The 16,312-nt window shown below is 43.5% G+C and overlaps 5 protein-coding genes and 1 non-coding gene across 6 annotated transcripts; 5 read left to right on the top strand and 1 right to left on the bottom strand.

The window, feature by feature from the left end:
- The first annotated feature begins 39 nt into the window (after nt 1-39).
- BYT42DRAFT_t34 lies at nt 40-112 on the top strand. Its single transcript has one exon. It is a non-coding gene; the product is annotated as a tRNA-Lys (tRNA).
- Nucleotides 113-2,129: 2,017 nt separating this feature from the next.
- BYT42DRAFT_602647 (isocitrate dehydrogenase [NADP]) lies at nt 2,130-3,973 on the top strand. Its single transcript, XM_051571057.1, has 6 exons — nt 2,130-2,318; nt 2,401-2,500; nt 2,576-2,736; nt 2,825-3,373; nt 3,451-3,641; nt 3,717-3,973. The coding sequence occupies exons 1-6, from the start codon at nt 2,163-2,165 to the stop codon at nt 3,808-3,810; spliced, it is 1,251 nt and encodes a 416-aa protein (XP_051425834.1). The 5' UTR covers nt 2,130-2,162; the 3' UTR covers nt 3,811-3,973.
- A 382-nt stretch (nt 3,974-4,355) lies between these two features.
- Nucleotides 4,356-6,721, bottom strand: BYT42DRAFT_491433 (P-loop containing nucleoside triphosphate hydrolase protein; the record flags this gene model as incomplete). The annotated part of the gene is made up of 8 exons (XM_051564078.1): nt 4,356-4,417; nt 4,503-4,833; nt 4,912-5,016; nt 5,086-5,166; nt 5,235-5,469; nt 5,549-5,996; nt 6,084-6,368; nt 6,565-6,721. The coding sequence occupies 8 exons, from the start codon at nt 6,719-6,721 to the stop codon at nt 4,356-4,358; spliced, it is 1,704 nt and encodes a 567-aa protein (XP_051425835.1).
- Nucleotides 6,722-6,898: 177 nt separating this feature from the next.
- Nucleotides 6,899-9,957, top strand: BYT42DRAFT_558674 (Not1 N-terminal domain, CCR4-Not complex component-domain-containing protein). Its single transcript, XM_051567019.1, has 14 exons — nt 6,899-6,996; nt 7,145-7,716; nt 7,784-7,831; nt 7,900-8,005; nt 8,071-8,159; nt 8,234-8,294; nt 8,360-8,389; nt 8,449-8,601; nt 8,659-8,831; nt 8,904-9,012; nt 9,073-9,154; nt 9,227-9,379; nt 9,454-9,627; nt 9,689-9,957. Exons 1-14 carry the CDS (start codon nt 6,975-6,977, stop codon nt 9,717-9,719), a joined length of 1,803 nt encoding a protein of 600 aa, XP_051425836.1. The 5' UTR covers nt 6,899-6,974; the 3' UTR covers nt 9,720-9,957.
- A 144-nt stretch (nt 9,958-10,101) lies between these two features.
- On the top strand, nt 10,102-11,158 carry BYT42DRAFT_558677 (ribosomal protein L7/L12 C-terminal domain-containing protein). Its single transcript, XM_051567020.1, has 4 exons — nt 10,102-10,186; nt 10,262-10,320; nt 10,382-10,547; nt 10,614-11,158. The coding sequence occupies exons 1-4, from the start codon at nt 10,184-10,186 to the stop codon at nt 10,926-10,928; spliced, it is 543 nt and encodes a 180-aa protein (XP_051425837.1). The 5' UTR covers nt 10,102-10,183; the 3' UTR covers nt 10,929-11,158.
- Nucleotides 11,159-12,607: 1,449 nt separating this feature from the next.
- Nucleotides 12,608-14,951, top strand: BYT42DRAFT_491195 (OPT oligopeptide transporter protein-domain-containing protein; the record flags this gene model as incomplete). Its single annotated transcript, XM_051564057.1, has 6 exons — nt 12,608-12,782; nt 12,854-13,440; nt 13,509-14,112; nt 14,178-14,207; nt 14,276-14,368; nt 14,443-14,951. 6 exons carry the CDS (start codon nt 12,608-12,610, stop codon nt 14,949-14,951), a joined length of 1,998 nt encoding a protein of 665 aa, XP_051425838.1.
- Between the last annotated feature and the right edge of the window lie 1,361 nt (nt 14,952-16,312).

Raw genomic sequence — 16,312 nt, forward strand, 5'->3', positions numbered from 1 at the left:
GGATATATCAACCTTCTAAAATAAAATTTTTTAAGAAAAGCCCGGTTAGCTCAGTCGGTAGAGCGTTGGACTTTTAATCCAAATGTCGGGGGTTCGAGCCCCCCATCGGGCGCTTCGATAACTTTTTGCGTTTTGAATCATCGGTTTTTTTTTTGGAATTACAAATTCAGAATGAAAAGACCGTTTTTTTTTACCCTTTTGTCAATCATGTGGAAAGCCTGTGTGCTTTGGCAAGGCACCAAAAAAGTGGCAAAGGTAATATTCTGCGAAATTTTTCGGTGGTCGAAGTCGGCCGGGGCACCGCGTACGACAGGACAGGTTGGATGCTTCCTTCAACTAATAACATTCGTTAGCCACGATTATTTTTTATAGTTGTGGTTTTCGGCGATCATCTTCAGTGGTCTCCACAGGATCCAAAATCACGTTTTGGCGAAAGAGAGAATTCAAAGCGCAATTTGTTGTTCTGAAGGCTTCTGGGCTCAGGACAATTGGCCATTTTGCCGCTTGCTATGAATTTGCAGTAATACTGTGCCAAAATAAAAAGGACTTAAGGGTATCTATAAGTGCAAGTAGCGCACAAAGACTAGGTGGGAATAGTCGTCGTTGTTACACGTGATGGAGAAGGTCGATGATAGGGTTCAAACTAAGGAAGGATGAGAGAAAAACAAAGAACGGAAAGAGAAAAGATGACAATTTTTTTGGCACATTTAAGAGGAAAAAAATCTATGATTCGGAATGATCAAATTCCAGTGGATGAAATATGCCTGGCCGATAGGTCACTTTCCAAGAACAGCAACAGAGAATTATTTGACTGAGAATATATATCAGGACGAATGAAAGGGTCAGAATTAACTGTTTGTGCTCCCAATGGTGATCAACGGAGAAGACGTTGCGACGGAGCGCTTTTTCAGGTCCTCAATAGAAACGAACTTGAAAATAAAACAAGAGCTCTGAAAATATATATATTATATAAAGGAAGCCGTTAAATCGCTGGATGGACGCTTAAAGAAGAGATGAGGAGTGATGCCATATGCTGCAGCACTTAAGATTCAAAAGTATCTCGCCAACAGGTGAGAGGGATTATTCACCTATAGCAACATATGGTTCGTTCAAGGGCTCCGATGAATGAAAGCCAGGCATAAAACCCGAAAAGCAATCTGGAACAAAACAAACAACAAAGACGAAAAGCAAGGGCATAAAAAGGTAAGGACAAATATGGGGACGGCTCGAGGAGTGGGATTTGAACTCGATCTCAGGTGGACAGCCGTCAATGATGAAGCCACCTTTTCGTTCATGGTTTTAAACAATACTCTTAGCTTGAGAATAAAAATCCAATCCTCGTCGTTGCCAGGGTAATAGGGCGCGATGCAACAGCATAGCATGTATGTTCTTTGTCGCGTAAACTGGAAGAAGCTTGTCAAAAGATGTGCCTAAATGATTAGCCTTCTAAGGAGGCTGTTGCCCTAATTGTAAAGCTACGACTGACAGTTTGATGGAGCCGATTTTTTCGAGACATGATTAGTACGGACCCAAAAGCGCTGTTGATATTTCATCCCCCCCATTGTTCATGGAAAGTCACAAGAACAGCGGACAAGTTTAAAATTGCATAATCATAAAAAATCAGGGCAGCCAACGGTATAAATAGGGTTTGGCGCACTAACATATGCTATTGCTATTATAGTACAGTATGTTTGCTGTGTTTTCTTTTTCTGCTGTGGAAATCGGATTATCGTAGACTGCCCCATTGTCAATAATATCATTGTAGCGGCGTTTGAAATTCGACAAGCAACGGGCAGAGCACGCCATCAGCATGGACCCGCCATCCATGTCTCTTATCTGATCGTTGAGCAAGTTGGGATCTGTAAAACTAAACGAGTGGGATGCGTAAAACGTTTTCTCGTTTTTATTGGTCGTAAAGTCCCATTCCCCAAGAAACGGCTCTGTCGATGATGTACATTGTACGATGTCAAATTTTTGATGCCCGTTTTTGTCTTATAATGTACCAAATACGGAAGACACAGGTGACATGCCTTGTCACAATCTTGTCTATATACGGAGTTTTTCGATGCCAGCTTCTAGTTATATAACACCATCTCTGGTATTTTCAATCTACCTTTTTTCTTTCTACTCTACTTCCATTTCTTTTCGTAGTTGATACAAAGATGCCCGGCAAAATCGTTGTGAAGAACCCCGTCGTCGACCTTGATGGTGATGAGATGACCAGAATTATCTGGCAATTCATCAAGGAGAAGCTTATTTTGCCTTATCTCGAATTGGACATCAAGTACTACGATCTTAGCGTCGAGAACCGTGATGCTGTAAGTAACCATTTTGTCCACAGCAAGGGTACTAAGCGGGGGGAAACGTCCATTGACTTATGCCATCATTTAAATAATATAGACCGATGATCAAGTCACCGTTGATGCTGCCGAGGCCATCAAGAAGTACAACGTTGGTATCAAGTGTGCTACTATCACTCCCGATGAGGCTCGTGTTGAAGGTAAAAAAAGCTAGGATAGCATGTCAAAGCAGACTGGGAATCAATTTTTGCTTAACGAGGCGTTTTCATTCACAGAATTCAAATTGAAGAAGATGTGGAAGTCCCCCAACGGTACTCTCCGTAACATCTTGAACGGTACCGTCTTCCGTGAACCCATCGTTTTGGACAGCTTGCCTCGCCTTGTTCCCGGCTGGACCGGCCCTATCATCATTGGCAGACATGCTTTTGGTGACCAGGTAAGATTGAAATCCATGCCGCTTTTTTTGGCCGTTTGATCGTTTTTCTGGGACGAGTGTCTAACGTGTTACTTTCTTGCTGGTGTAGTACCGTGCTACTGACTTTGTCGCCTCGGGCCCTGGTAAGTTCGAAATGACCTTCACCCCCGCCGATGGCTCCGCTCCCCAGAAGTACGAAGTCTACAACTTTGAAAAGTCCGGTGGTGTTGGTTTGGCCATGTACAACACTGATGAATCCATCATTGGTTTTGCCCATGCCTGTTTCCGTATGGCCATCGAGCGCAAGATGCCCTTGTACTTGAGCACCAAGAACACCATTCTTAAGAAGTACGACGGTCGCTTCAAGGATATCTTTGAGGAAATCTACCAGAAGGAATACAAGGCTCAGTTCGATGCCTTGAAGATCTGGTATGAACATCGTCTCATTGACGACATGGTTGCCCAGGCTTTGAAGTCCAACGGTAACTTTGTGTGGGCTTGCAAGAACTACGATGGTGATGTGCAGTCCGATATCATTGCTCAGGGTTACGGTTCCCTCGGTCTCATGACCTCCGTCTTGTACACTCCTGATGGCAAGACCGTCGAAGCTGAAGCTGCCCACGGCACTGTCACCAGACATTACAGAGAACATCAAAAGGTAAGAAAGCTTCAAGAGTTGAGTTTAGGAGAGCAACAAGGTGGGCATGAATATTGACCATCCGAGCAAATGAATAGGGTAACGCCACTTCCACCAACCCTATTGCTTCCATCTTTGCCTGGACCCGCGGTTTGGCTCACCGTGCCAAGTTGGATGACAATGCTGAACTTCTTCAGTTCACCCAGGATCTCGAAAGAGCCTGTATCGAAACCATTGAGGTCGACAAGCACATGACCAAGGATTTGGCCTTGATGATTCACGGCAAGAAGTAAGTTAAAAAAAAACTGGCTGTAGACAAGTAAAGAAAACACACAAATACTAATGCGTTGCATTGTTGTTGCAGCATGACCCGTGAACACTACTCCACCACTCAAGAATTCTTGCAGCAAATTGCTGACAAGTTGGCCTCTATCCGTGAACGCCGCGCTTCCTTGTAAACAATTCCATTTATAAAATAATGAATGCCGATGGCCTGTAATAGAAGGCATTGTATTCTTTCCTCACTCTTTGTTGTTTTCCGTATATTCGTTTACATATCGTTTTTGTTTTCCCCAAATAAACCAATGAAAGCAGTTCTGTACTGTTTGTTCAGCCAATATCAGTCAGTGGGATTCTCACGATTTCCACCCTTGTCCCGTCTTTCTCGTAACGCACGTGCAACTCCGCTGGATAATCTCATCTCGGCAACAATCGGACCCGCCATTTTCCAAGCGTATCCCATATCCGTTAGTCGCCCAAGCTCAACACAGAGTCTTGCATTTTTTGCCCGGTGAACTCTGCCATCTCTAGAGCAGAAAACAGGTGGTAAAACATTTTATTAACAAACCAATTTTGAACCATCCAGTGACAGATCACTCTATATAGAAGACCCTATTCTTCCTGAGCACATCCGAACCAGAGGTTCCTCTCTACTTGGTTTTTACACTATAGAAACAAACTTTTTTGATCATATCATCATGATATGCTGGCCCCAATTTCCAATTTACTGTTCGCTAACTTCGGAATCCAAAACCTTCGTCACTCGACCAATAGCAATAGTTTTACCTAAAAACAAAGAAACCCACCCCAACGAAATTTTGTCAGTGAATGTTGGTCGAAAACAAAAAACAAATTCAGTGCAGAAATTTACCTTCGTCTCGGATAGTGAAGCGACCAAGCTGAGGATAAGATTCAAAAGGCTCTACACAGATGGGACCAGCAGTTTCAATTCTGGCAATCACTTTCTGGCCTTGCTTGACGAACTGAGGAGGACGCTTCGATTTGCGACCTGTCTTCTTGTCAATAAGATGAAGAAGAGCAGAAATGGTGATTTCTTCTACTGCAGCGTGAACGTGAAGAACGGCGTTGTAACCGGCACAGATGATGTTCTTGTGCTCGAGAATAGCAAGTTGTGCTTCCAAGACAGTGGTGGTTCGGACGGGCTTCTTCTTGTCACAAAGCAAGAAACCAGGTTGAACTTCCTACAAACGATACCAAAAAAAAAAAAAAAAAACCCTCAATAAGCGGGAATCCCTTTCACAGAGTTTTGTTTTACATACATCTTCTTCAACACCCTTTAAACGCATTCTCACGTTGTCACCGCACATAGCATGGTCCACTTCTTCTTCGGTTTCGTTGTAGATAGCAGTAACTTCAGTGAGACGCTAAAAGAAAGGGACATGGTAAGCATCAATATCGGGTGGGTTGCATAAGCTTTATATGGCAAAAATTACCTTGTTGGGCATGAGCAATACATTCTGACCCTTCTTGACTCGACCAGATTCGATTTTGCCGACAACAATTGTACCCATATCCTTAAAAAAGATGCAAAAGGTTCCTTAACAGCCTGAGCGAAAAAATCTGATTGAGTGATTAAACATACCTTGTACTTCTCAGCAACAGGAACCATCAAAGGTGCGTTAAGCTTTCTATCCAAGGTCTGCATACCGTCCAAGTATTCCAAAAGAGAAGGACCATCGTACCAGGTACAAGCCTTGGAACGATCCTTGATGTTGGCACCAGTGAAACCAGAGACAGGCATGAAGAAGATATCGCTCTTGGGGTTGAAGCCGGTTTGCTTCAAGAAAGGAGTCAATTTGCCCAAGATTTCATCGTATCTGATTAAAAGAAAACCATGTTTTTGTTAGTTTGACACGAATTTTGCAGATGACACAAAAACATGGTTTCTCAATTTACCTTGCCTTGTCCCATTCGACAGTAGGATCATCCATCTTGTTAATGACGACAATCATTTTATTGACACCGGAGGTCTTGGCCAACATGGTGTGTTCACGGGTCTGACCGCCACGTTCGAAACCAGTTTCGAATTCACCCTTACGAGCCGAAATAACGAGAACACCCACATCAGCTTGAGAGGCACCTTGAATCATGCTGGGGACAAAGTTCTTGTGACCGGGAGCGTCCAAGATGGTATATCTACGTTTGTCGGTTTCGAAATAAGCACGACCACATTCGACGGTCTTGCCCTTGGCTCTTTCTTCGATGTTGGTATCAAGAGCCCATGAAAGATACCAAGATTCTCGACCAGCTTCCTTGGCTTCCTTTTCGTATTTTTCCATGGTACGCTTATCGACCATACCCGTCAAGTACAGAATATTACCACCCATGGTAGATTTACCAGCATCTATGAAAAGAAACATTGGGTAATTTAGTCTCCAACTCCACCTCGTTGCCCCACATTCTTAAGAACCGATCACGAAGAATCACTTACCGACGTGACCCATGAAGACAATGTTCAAGTGCTCCTTGCCGTACAAATCCTGAACAACCTCATCATCAATGGCATTGAGGTCCTCCTCAATGGCATCCACCTTTTCGTTTGCCTTTTCAATAGCTTCCTTGATTTCCTTTTTAGGCGCCTTGGTAGCAGCGGCAGGTTTAGCAGCAGGCTTGGACTCGGCCTTGGGTTCGGCCTTGGGCTCAGGCTTAGGTTCAGGCTTGGATTCAGCCTTGGGAGTAGATTCGACGGGTTCTGCGGCAGGTGCAGGGGCAGCAGCTACAGAGAAGCCGGAAATCACATCTAATTAATATCACTGCCATGTGAATAGTGCATTGCAAAATCTTACCAGGCTTGGGCTCCGAAGTGAGCTTCATGACACGAGCAGGAGCTGTAATAAAAAGAAGAACGTTAGTCCGTCAAATGCAAGATGGAAGAGTTGATCAAGTGGTGGTGAATAGAGTGCAAATCACACACATACCAGGTGCAGGAGCAGGCGTAGCCGAAGGCATGCTGAACGAGGGGACGAACTCTTTAGCGGTGAAGCTAGGCTTCCATTCGGAGGCCTTGGGATTCAAGGACAACTTCGATGTCGCATTAGGAAGAGAAGTGTTTGCTTCGTTTTGGCTCATGATGTATGAAAGTCGAAAAAGCAAAGCTGTCGAAAGTGCTGAAATTTAGAAAAATTTTGTCTTTTTGGTGTGCCTTTTTCGGTCCGACCTCCCATCCTCCCAACTGTCTCAATGACGTAACCAATCAACTGCCATTTTCGGTGTCCAAAAAAATTTGGCACAGCACGTTGGCCAAAATATCCGTTGGGAGAACACACAAGCTGGTTTAGAATCAACACCCTCCAAGAAGGAAAAAAACTACGCCTTTGAAGCCATGTCTATGAAAAAGCTGCAAAGTGAGTTGCTTCCTACTTTTTATTACGCTGTAGCATGTATATAGATATATGCAGATACATAACAGTAGCAAGTCTCTTTGTTCTCAACCGTTATTACTTGTCATTGCATTTCTCCATGGCACTCATCTTTTTACGCTTGTTTTTATAGCCGAGATCGATAGGGTCTTGAAGAAAGTGAGCGAGGGTGTCGATACTTTCGAGACTATCTTTGATAAAATTCATTCCACCAATAATGCGAATCAAAAAGAAAAATACGAGCAGGATTTGAAGAAAGAAATCAAAAAGCTGCAACGATTACGCGACCAGATCAAAACATGGCTGTCATCCAACGAAATCAAGGATAAGCGTTCACTTCTTGAAAATCGAAAACTTATCGAGTCGCAGATGGAACGCTTTAAAGCGATCGAAAAAGAGATGAAGACAAAAGCGTACTCCAAAGAAGGCCTGCTGCAAAGGGAAAAGCTCGATCCGAAGGAGAAAGAAAAGATGGACACCTGCGATTGGATCACCAGCACAGTAGACGAGTTATCCAGGCAAATTGAATCGGCAGAATACGAACTGGAAACACTCCAAGGCACAACAAGAAAAGGCAAAAAAGATCACGCCAAAGTTGAACGTTCCAATGAACTCGATCACGCCATTGAACGTAATAAATGGCACATTAGCCGATTAGAACTTATTCTACGACTGTTGGAAAACGACCATCTGGAACCGGAAAAGGTGCGCTCCACTATTACACTGATGCCATGGCAAATGAGTCTTACCTATAACGCCATTGTCATTCTAGGTCATGGCTATCAAAGACGACGTTCAGTACTATGTAGAATGTAATCAGGTAAGTTTTTGCGATGTTATTTTTTCCTTCTACTTTAGGATTTGCAGCTAAAATCACATGTTCATTAGGAACCTGACTTTGAAGAAGATGAGTTCGTTTATGATGATTTGAACTTGGAAGAGGAAGAAGAGCTGTATGCTATCCGCACCGATGAATTCCACCGTGAGCAAGAAGGTAATTGCTGTTACCGTAACGATGGATGATCGTATTTTTTGTCAATGCTTATGTTTTGTAAATAGAAAAAGAAGCAGCCAAAATGGAAGAGGAGAAAATATCATCAAAACGAGCAGCCAAAGAGAAAGAAAAGGAAAAGGAAAAAGAAGAAGAGGTAAGACTCATCTCAGTTTTCATGGGATATTGAGTTATATAAATGACTCACACATATATTTCTTCCATCACAAGACACAGAGCAGTATATCTGACTTGAGTCGCAGTACTTCGAAATTGCAAATCAGTCCAAAGAGTAAGTAACAATGGCGGTGTGGTATTTCTTTCCTTTCTTTCGTGTCTGATACCACTCTCTACTAGAAGAAACGTTGGCAGCATCACCGGAGGAATGTATGTATATGGAACGACGGTGTAAACTGTAGAGCATTTTTACTCAAAAAAAACCATAGCAAAAGCGCCAGCTCCAAAAGCAGCAGCGGTCAAACATACTGAATCAGTGCCAACACCGCCCTCCACGGGACTTAAGTATGCTCAGGCAGCAGCTGCAGGTGTCAGCGGGTCTACTTCTCAAGATAATCTAGCAAAGCTGAAAGATGACAAAGGTAAAGACTGAGACCGGTTTTGCTTGTAGAGTTAGAGTTGTTCATCTTTTGACACAGACAAAGCCGCCGAAATTCCTTCTGCTTGGACCGAACCACCAAAGATAGTAGATCAATTCAAGCAACCAGCACAACAGATCGAAAAGCCAAAACAACAATCTCAATCCCCTGCACCCACCTCTGCCGACTCTGTTTCCCAAAATCTTCTTTCCGCACAGTATTCTGGCAAAACTGTAAGCTACAAATGACATGTGTTCTGTGATGTATTTATCCTGGTCTCATCCTGTTGTTTTTTACTGATGCAGTCTCCACTTGACTCTGCGGTCTCACAGTCGCAGAGCCTGGAGAATGAAGCCCGATTACCATCTTCTCTCGCCGACTTCGCGTCTTCCTTTGAAGCCATCAAATCTAAGGGTATGTGCCGAAGCGTTGGAAATGATTGATCATGGGATTACTTATCGACTTGCATAGCAGCTACCAAAGAGGATATGATGTACACACACCAAATGCTGGATGTTAGTTTACAACATGTTCCGGATCTGATTGATTCTGAAAGGTAATTGAGGTGGATGTGTTTATGCGAACGATGATGATCGAAAGTTAAAATATATTTTTTTACCTGCGATAGACCGAAAATTTATCAACCTCGAACACCGTACCTTACACCAAGCTACTATCCGCAGCAACCTTTGGCAATCTTTGATAATCCGGCATTATTCGAAAAATTCGACATGGATGCACTGTTCTTCATCTTTTACTACCAGCAAGGCACATACCAGCAGTAAGTTGATGTAAAAAGAATCTATCCTTTTAACGAGCGTTACTCACCGAATTGTTATGATCCTTTACAAAAAGATACCTAGCAGCAAAAGAACTGAAAAAACAATCCTGGCGATTTCATAAAAAGTATTTAACATGGTTCCAACGTCATGAGGAACCAAAAATCATCACAGAGGAATATGAGCAAGGCACATACATATACTTTGATTACGAAGGTGCATGGTGCCAACGAAAAAAGACCGAGTTCCGGTAAGTTCTTTGGTCGCCCATGATTTAAAGAAGTTGATTTTGCTAATACAGAGTCTTTCAGATTCGAGTATCGATATCTTGAAGAAGCCTAAGCTCAGCTTTTAGACAGGATCTAAAAATTCCGCGGCTTCGTTAAAAGTGGCACTTCTTTCCCTTTTGTTTGTTTTCGATTGCTTCAGAAGTGACTTTTTTTTTGCATAATAAACTCAAGTAAACCGACTATCAGTGACCTTGGAATGAGGAGTGTGCATTCATGCTGTACAGAACAATTCCTTGTCAAGGCTGATAAAAAAAAAGAAGCTGGCAAAGCCATCATCATGGCTAGTCAAGGGACTCAAATCGGTGCTTGGTATGCCAGGTTTTTTTTTTTTTTTTTTTTTTTTTTTTGTTATTCCCGAAAAAGCAGGCACAAGGGACAAACAACAGTCACGGTTGGGGGACGAGCGAAATGATTTCCGGTCATCCAGAAAAACTGTAAATAAAAAATAAACACTGTCGAGAACGCTACGTCTTCTTTGATTTCAGAAAAGGGCTAACCTCTAAAATAATATACACGATGGTAAATTACAAGAGACAGCGTTATCATTATATTAAGAAGAAGTTTATTGAACGTTATACCGTTTTTGCTGCTTAGATCCGCTTGACCTCCAAATTGATGCCTACTACTTCCATGGCCGCTCGCCAGAGCATTCGGTAAATTCTTTACTAGTTCCTGAACACGAAAGGATTTTTCGATATTAACTGGCCTGCTTAGTATGTCGAGACCCGTTTCTGTTCTTGCGCGACGTTGCTACACCACTGAACAACCCCTTCCCACCCCTGGTACTGACGCCAAGGCCGATCCCAAAATCGCCGCCATCGTTGATCAAATCGAGACTTTGACTTTGTTGCAGACTTCTGAACTTGTTGCACAACTCAAGGTAAGATGAAAACAGGAAAAGTTTAGATGGCAGTTATGGCTCACAGCAATGTGATGTGGTGTATAGTCTCGTTTGAACATCCAAGATATCGCCATGCCTGTTGCCATGCCCGCTGCTGGTGCACCCGCTGCTGGTGCCGCTGCTGAAGAGGAAAAGCCCGCCGAGAAGACCGACTTCAACATCAAGATTGAAAAGGTGGATGCATCTGCAAAGGCTAAGGTTATCCGTGAAGTGAAGAATTTGGCTGGTTTGAACCTTGTAGAGGCCAAGAAGTTTGTCGAAAGCGTTCCCAAGGTGCTAAAGGAAACTGTTCCCAAGGAGGAAGCTGAGAAGCTTAAGAAGGCACTCGAGGCCGTTGGCGCCACCGTTATTTTGGAATAAGTTTGTCCATTATAGAGGGTTAGAAACACTGTATATTTCCTTTTTTTTTCTCAAAACAAGTAGACAATAATTCACATTTCATTCATGCTGAAAAACCCCATCAACAACTTCTGGACTTTGTGTGGCATTGGTAAAGCTCATAGTGGAGAACGACGTGTAGGTTCGGGAGCATTTGTCAAACTTCCTGATGTGAATTGTGGGCAGTTTCCAAAAATGATGGCAGAAGCAGTCAAAAAAATATTTTATTTTATTTTATTATATTCATGACTTACTGTCATCCATTCGAACCATCATAGATTACGCTTTGCTGTTTGCGGTTCTTAATAGAGTCATTGATATTTTGGACTATATCTATCCAGCACCTTATCTTCTCTATTCATTCTATTCTGTAAATATTGCAGGGAAACGGCATTAACGCTGCTGACACAGAACCATTGATCAGTCAATTGCTGGTGGCAGCGACTTGCTGCCGAAATGCTTTTTATTTTGAGCCATTAAACTCTTTGAGGAACAAGTTCAAGTTTCCAAGGAATTTCCCTGGTGACTTGACAGCAACAGGTAAACATTACAATGATACAACAGCGATATAGCCATATGTGACATCGCTGGTGGAAAGTATAAGCGTGAATCAAGCCAGATCCCGGGATTCGATCCCTGTAAGTTTCGGATACAGTAATCGGACCACTTGTCTCTTCTCCACAAGGTGCTCTATTATTTGGTAAGAGGTTCACCGACACAACTGCAATACTGTGTACGTTTAAACGAAGCGATACTCTGTGCAACGGCAAAGACAAGGCTTTGTACTACCAGAAGCATGGTTGCGAATCATGAAAAAGATTTAGGTTCAGTTTGTAGAAATTGGACGTTTGCACTATCGGAGGTGTCAAAATTAATCACAACGGTGCAGGTTTCTAAAGTATGGCTCGTTCCCCTGCCAGGCAGTTGAATGTTGCATTTCGTCTATCGCACCACTGATAATTTAAACAAAAATCAATGAAATCAAGATGTTGTTTCAAGAAAATGGGAACAACCATCGGCGGATACTGGTGCCCGATTAAATAAGGGACAAAGATGACTGCGCAGGGTCTGAATGAACGATCATTATCAACGGAACTAACGCTGCCATGATGACATCGGGCGTAAGTAGCTGGAGAATGTATTGCTATTGTTTCTGTCCGAAACGCAGGAAAAAAGTGAGCAGAGATTAATAAGCAAGGGCATTTTGGATTCATTTGTCATCGGACCTTCCCCAGGTCGCACCATCATCCAATGATATGCCTCACAAATTCCGTCATTCTGCGCGGCCCTCCTGAATTCTGCGTTTGAAAAACGAAAGTCAAAAAAGTTATAACTTTCAAGGTAATTACTGCATTGCCAACACTTCGATCCAACCCATCTCACGATCGATCGTCCGGATCGCACTCCCATTCTAAAGGTACCAGAGCGCCAGTGGCATAATGTCCTTATAGCGGCTTTAGGTGGCTAATTTTTTTCTCGACCACTTGCAGATCGCCCCTGGCCAACAGACAACACGACCTTTGACGGAGACATGGAGAACCACTTTACTGCAAGTATAAGACATTGTGGATGTCTCGGTTTTATATTGGCTAACTTGAAGTTGTTAGGTCCGTGCGGTATGCGTGGGCTTAGCCATTGGCACTCTCATGTGTTTCTCGAACATGTATTTTGGACTTCAGACAGGCTGGATCTCGATGATGTCGCTTCAATCCTCTCTTCTCGGGTTCGCATTATTCAAACCATTTCAAAGCATGCTCAGAACAAAGTTTGGACCTATTGAAAATGTTGTATTGCAAAGCACCGCCGTTGCTACCGGAACAATGCCTCTTGCAGCTGGTAAATTTGCATGACAGATAGACAAAGTCACTGTGACAATGCAATAATCTGACGTGCTTTTGCCATTTTAGGATTTGTAGGAGTATTGCCTGCATTGGAGCTCATGAACAAGAACGACAACGAAAGTGGACCGATCATATTGACAGCCAAGCAGCTCGTTTTATGGTCTTTGGGAGTGGCATTTTTTGGAGTATTTTTTGCGGTGCCTCTACGGAAACAAACCATCGTCCGTGAAAAACTACGATTTCCATCAGGCACCGCCACCGCTCAGATGATCAGTTTATTACATCAAATACCTGATCCGTCAGTAAAGCAAGGCAGACGCCGACGACGCATTCAATCACCCGAACAAACCGAGCATCAGCCACTGCTGCATTCTTTTCCTTCCTATCATTCGTCCGCAGCATACTCTCGCCAGGATCTATCCGCCCAGATCTCGACCGTCGATCATGCCTTTGAAGAATCGTGGACATACAAACTTCGTGCACTGATCGGTTCATTCTCCCTATCATCAGCTTACACCCTCTTATCGTACTTTTTTCCTATCATTACAGCACTTCCGGTGTTCAATTGGTTAACTTTCAATATGATCAATCTCCGCGCGTGGGAATGGTACTTTACACCGAGTCTCAGTTACGTGGGACAAGGCGTGATCATGGTAGGATTACACTGGGCTGAAGCGTGACAGATGGAGAAAAAAGAAACAGAATCCTAATAACATTCCAGGGACTTCCGACGACGCTGTCGATGCTGCTTGGTTGTGTGGTTGGTTGGGGTATCCTTTCGCCCATGGCGTATTATGCTGGATGGGCACCAGGACCAATCGATGACTGGAAAACAGGCTCAAAAGGGTGGATTTTATGGGTGTCCTTGGGCGTGATGATCTCAGAATCCGTTGTATCACTCGGCATGGTAATGATGCGTTCCTTGGTGAAATTGTATCATAGCACCCAAAATGTCAAACGTTGGAACAGCCAAGAAAGTGACACAGGTGAAACAGCTGTGGCTGCGGTTGAAGACGACGACGACGACGATGCACCTGCTGAGCAACGGGTCTCTCGGACCACCACTGTCGTTGGATTGGTGCTTTCAACCCTGCTGTGTGTGTACCTCGTCCGCTATATCTTTGGACCTACTATCCTATCGGTTCAGATGACTTTATTGGCAGTAGCCGTTGCGCTGCTGCTAAGTGTGCTCGGTGTACGAGCTCTCGGTGAAACAGATTTGAATCCAGTTAGTGGTATAGGCAAGATCAGTCAAGTGATCTTCGCAGCCATGATCCCTGGCGGCATTGCAGCCAATTTGATCGCGGGTGGTATTGCCGAAGCAGGTATGGACCTAGAACTAAGAAGCTTTCCATCATGAATCATGATAACTTAAACCGAGACAAATCAGGCGCTCAGCAAGCAGGAGATTTGATGCAAGGTGGGTTTTGTACAGACATTAGATGACATAACAATACGGCTAACATTTTTATTCTGGGAACGTTCCAGATCTGAAGACTGGACATCTATTGCATGCTTCGCCGAAAGCTCAATTTTATGGCCAGTTGATCGGCTCCTGTGTGAGCGCATTTATTGCCACTTGTAAGTTGGACGACCTGTGACCTACTTGGTTGATCACGTTATCTCACAGACACATTACTGCTGCTTGATGACAGTTGCATACATTTTGTATCGCACCATTTACAGTATTCCGGGACCTGAATTTCCGGTGCCTACTGCCCAAGTTTGGTTGGACATGTCACGTTTGGTCAACGGGCATCCTCTGCCACCGCATGTAGCCGAATTCATTTTCCTGTTTTCCATGGTCTTTGCTGTCCTGGTTGTTCTCAAGGAAACTTCGGCAACCAAGTCTCGATATATTCCTCAAGGCATTGCTTTTGCTATTGGCATCTACAATCCACCAAGCTTTACGTTGGCGCGAGTGATTGGAGGTATTCTAGGATACTATTGGACCAAATACTGTGATGCCGACGACAGCGAAATCTGTGAACAAAAGAAGGGCTGGAGTCGTGTCCCCTTGTTCCTACATCATGTCTTCAAGGACTATCGACATCATGTAGGGAATGTGTTTATCATTATTGTGGCAAGCGGATTTGTGCTGGGAGAAGGTACGTTTGCCATTGTCAACATGATAATGCGAGCGTATGATATACCCCATTTTTAGACATCCATCTTTCTTTTTTGTATATTTAATCATGCATACTTTTTTACTGTACAATATCCTCATTTATTTATTTATCTCTTATCTACGATCGGCGCGTCTCTGAAGCTCGGTAGTTATTAAACATCCATTGTTTTTGCACGATTTTGAGCACCCGGTTAAATTGGGCGGGTTTGCTGAATTACCACTTGAGGTAATTTTGCCACATGGGAGACAATGCACGGAATCGGATGGTGGTTTCAAACACTTCCGGTGATTGAATCAAGATTGGGCGGACTTTTTTTCTGCTGCCACCACTACAAGGAGTTGAAAAGAGTCCTTGCTGTTATTAACGGGAGGATACAATCAGTCACAAAGACATAGTCTGATGGCTGACTGGCTGACTGGCTAACTAAACCATTTTGCATGGATTTACCACCGGTAGTGCCAGACGAAGTTGGGGTGCGGAATAATTGGATGACTGCAAAATGATATCACGAAGTAAGAAAAAGGCACATGACCAAGATAATGAGCCCAAATCTCAACTCAGGCATGTTAAGAATGCACGTGAAGCTGTTTATAACAGTTTTCCCCGCATCATCCGTCCTCCAGAACATGCTTCATTTGTCTAGGCATGATTACTTTACAAAGTAAGTCAGTGTCATCTAGCCGCAATGGCTTTGTGATGAAGCGATACCGTATGGTTTATACACATAAAGTCGGTTTGTTGTTATGGACACGGGATATGTATTCCGCTGCTGACCTTTTTGGGTGGGGCGGGAACCATAGGAGATGTATGTTTTGGACTAACCGTAGCAAGCATGAAGCACGAAATTTTTGGCCACTCCATGATTGTCTCTTGTCTCTGTGGCAGCAGTATCGAATGAACTGGGCCTCATTTCACTTTTTTAGAGATAAAAGGGCTATTTGAAAACCAATGAAAAACGTCTTGGGCCGCAGATGAAAATGTAGCAATCGGGTCCCTCTCCTTCGCAGCTCAAAGGGCACGGTGATGACGGTCCAAGTGCAACTTGTGATCGTCGGCCTACGTGTTGTGGCGTAACAGGGTCTTGGTTGTCGCGACTGTCAATCAACCAACTCTGAATATTCCATGCAAAACGCAAACATCGACTCTTTGGCCTCTACATGAATAAGAATGAAGGATGCCAAAAGAGAATGCTGGCATAACTGTTAATAGAACACCGTATCGCTTCACAGACAGTGAAGTGCTGTTATGATTGCCATTCGTGGATTGTAACCGAAACTACGGTTCAATGACGGTAATACTGGCCATGGACGTGATTTCTCAGATATAAAAGAGTAAAAACATCAATAAAGAAGCAAGGGCGAGTCTAAAGAGGAATGCATTAAACAAGAATAGAGAA

This window comes from Radiomyces spectabilis, assembly GCF_025331425.1.
Source record: "Radiomyces spectabilis strain NRRL 2753 chromosome Unknown BYT42scaffold_3, whole genome shotgun sequence".
Taxonomy (NCBI): Eukaryota; Fungi; Mucoromycota; class Mucoromycetes; order Mucorales; family Radiomycetaceae; genus Radiomyces; species Radiomyces spectabilis.